This window comes from Pygoscelis adeliae, unplaced genomic scaffold, assembly GCF_000699105.1.
Source record: "Pygoscelis adeliae isolate BGI_AS28 unplaced genomic scaffold, ASM69910v1 Scaffold124, whole genome shotgun sequence".
In the NCBI taxonomy this organism is placed as follows: Eukaryota; Metazoa; Chordata; class Aves; order Sphenisciformes; family Spheniscidae; genus Pygoscelis; species Pygoscelis adeliae.
Genome location: NW_008824791.1, coordinates 743,527 through 745,009, shown reverse-complemented (window position 1 = coordinate 745,009; position 1,483 = coordinate 743,527). Strand labels below are relative to the sequence as shown.

At 49.0% G+C, this 1,483-nt stretch overlaps 1 protein-coding gene across 1 annotated transcript in view; it reads right to left on the bottom strand.

Moving 5' to 3' along the window:
* Positions 1-99, bottom strand: part of PVRL3 (poliovirus receptor-related 3) — a 74,512-nt gene extending 74,413 nt beyond the window's left edge. Inside the window, exon 1 of the mRNA XM_009323926.1 lies at positions 75-99. Within this exon, the coding sequence (XP_009322201.1) occupies positions 75-99 (25 nt within the window). The remainder of the gene's footprint in view (positions 1-74) is intronic.
* Positions 100-1,483: the final 1,384 nt, after the last annotated feature.

Below are 1,483 nucleotides of genomic sequence, written 5' to 3'. Positions count from 1 at the left end.
CCCTCGTGAGAGGCACGTAATGTGCTACCCGATCACCACCGGGGCGCCGGGCAGGGGCACCCATTTCCACCCACCTCCCAACGTGGCCTGTGTAGGCATCTCGGCGGCCTAAGGGGTGCATCGAGCGCACGAGTGGGAAAAGATGCGGACCCCATCCTAAGCCCGCAAGAGATGACTGTATCTGAAGGCAGGCTCTGGCAGAGCTAAGGGGTCTGAAACCATCTGGGAGCGGTGTAAGCCCTGTGCAGAAATCACCAAGGAATACCAAATATGGCCCTGTGCAGCCCTCGCAGAGGGGCCTGCAGGGGTCCGGGGGGCAGCAGGGAGGGTTTCTGTCACGCTAACGCCTGCAGGGATTCTTGGCTGTGGCACAGCACATAGCTTTGCTCTGGGTAAGGCTGTCATCGACGAGGGCAGAGCTGTTCCGGAGGGAGCGATGATGCCCCAGCCACAGGCGGAGACCAATGCTGTAAGTAAGGTGGCAGGGCAAGGTGGCCGCTCTCAGGGTGAAGAGGGGATTCATGCCTTTGCCCGAGGTCCCCGGAGTCCAGCTAAGGGCTGTCTCGGAATTAGAGCAGGCTGTAACCAGGTCACAAAATTAAAGGTGACTTTTCTAGGAAATACAGTTTCTTTGCTGCATCTCAGCACTGATCTGAACATCAGTGTTGTGGGCAGGTCGTCAATGGATGTCCCCAAATCAGATTTTCGACAGCAAAATACAGCAGCTGGAAAGAATTGGGTTGAGAGCCTTGCTTCTTTGCAGCCTAGGTGTGCTTTTTCATGTCGGATGCATTATCCTTGCAAAACTTCAAGGAAAATATTGAATAGCTGTATATACCATACCATACCTGCTGCTGAGACATCTACTGGGAGTAGGTTCCATATAAGCCCCACATTTTCTGCAATACAGTGTAATATTTGATAATTTCCTTCAATGGTAGGCATGAACAGCAGTTTCTCTCAAAGCCACGCATGGCTAAGTTTATCAGATGCTCACAATAGTATGTTCATCCGGTCTTCAGCTACACCGAATGTTTGCCAATTAACTGTCCTCATTAATTTGTAACTGCGGAACAAAACAGAATTCAGGCAAAGAGTTACTAGAGGCAAACTGCTAGCCGTGATGGGCGTTTGACGTTCATCAACATTCTGCTATGCAAACCAACATAACTGAGAGGACTCTCAAAGTTTTGTGAAATCAATGTAATTCCGTACATCTAATCCTCAGCTAGTACAAAACTGTTCTCATGCCAATTTGCTCTGGAATGGGGACTCAGGATTGCTCAGGTGGTACACAGGATCTTGTCCAAAAGCGCGTAAACAGATTTGTACGACAGTTTGTTTAAAGGAAAAAAAGAGGTTTTCCCACTCTACCGATACCTCTGAAGCCTGGTTCTTTACTCTGTTGTTAGACTCTTTGCCGTTTCGATTCCGTGGAAACCAATATATTCCACCATGCCAATAAACCTGGGTAAATATAATA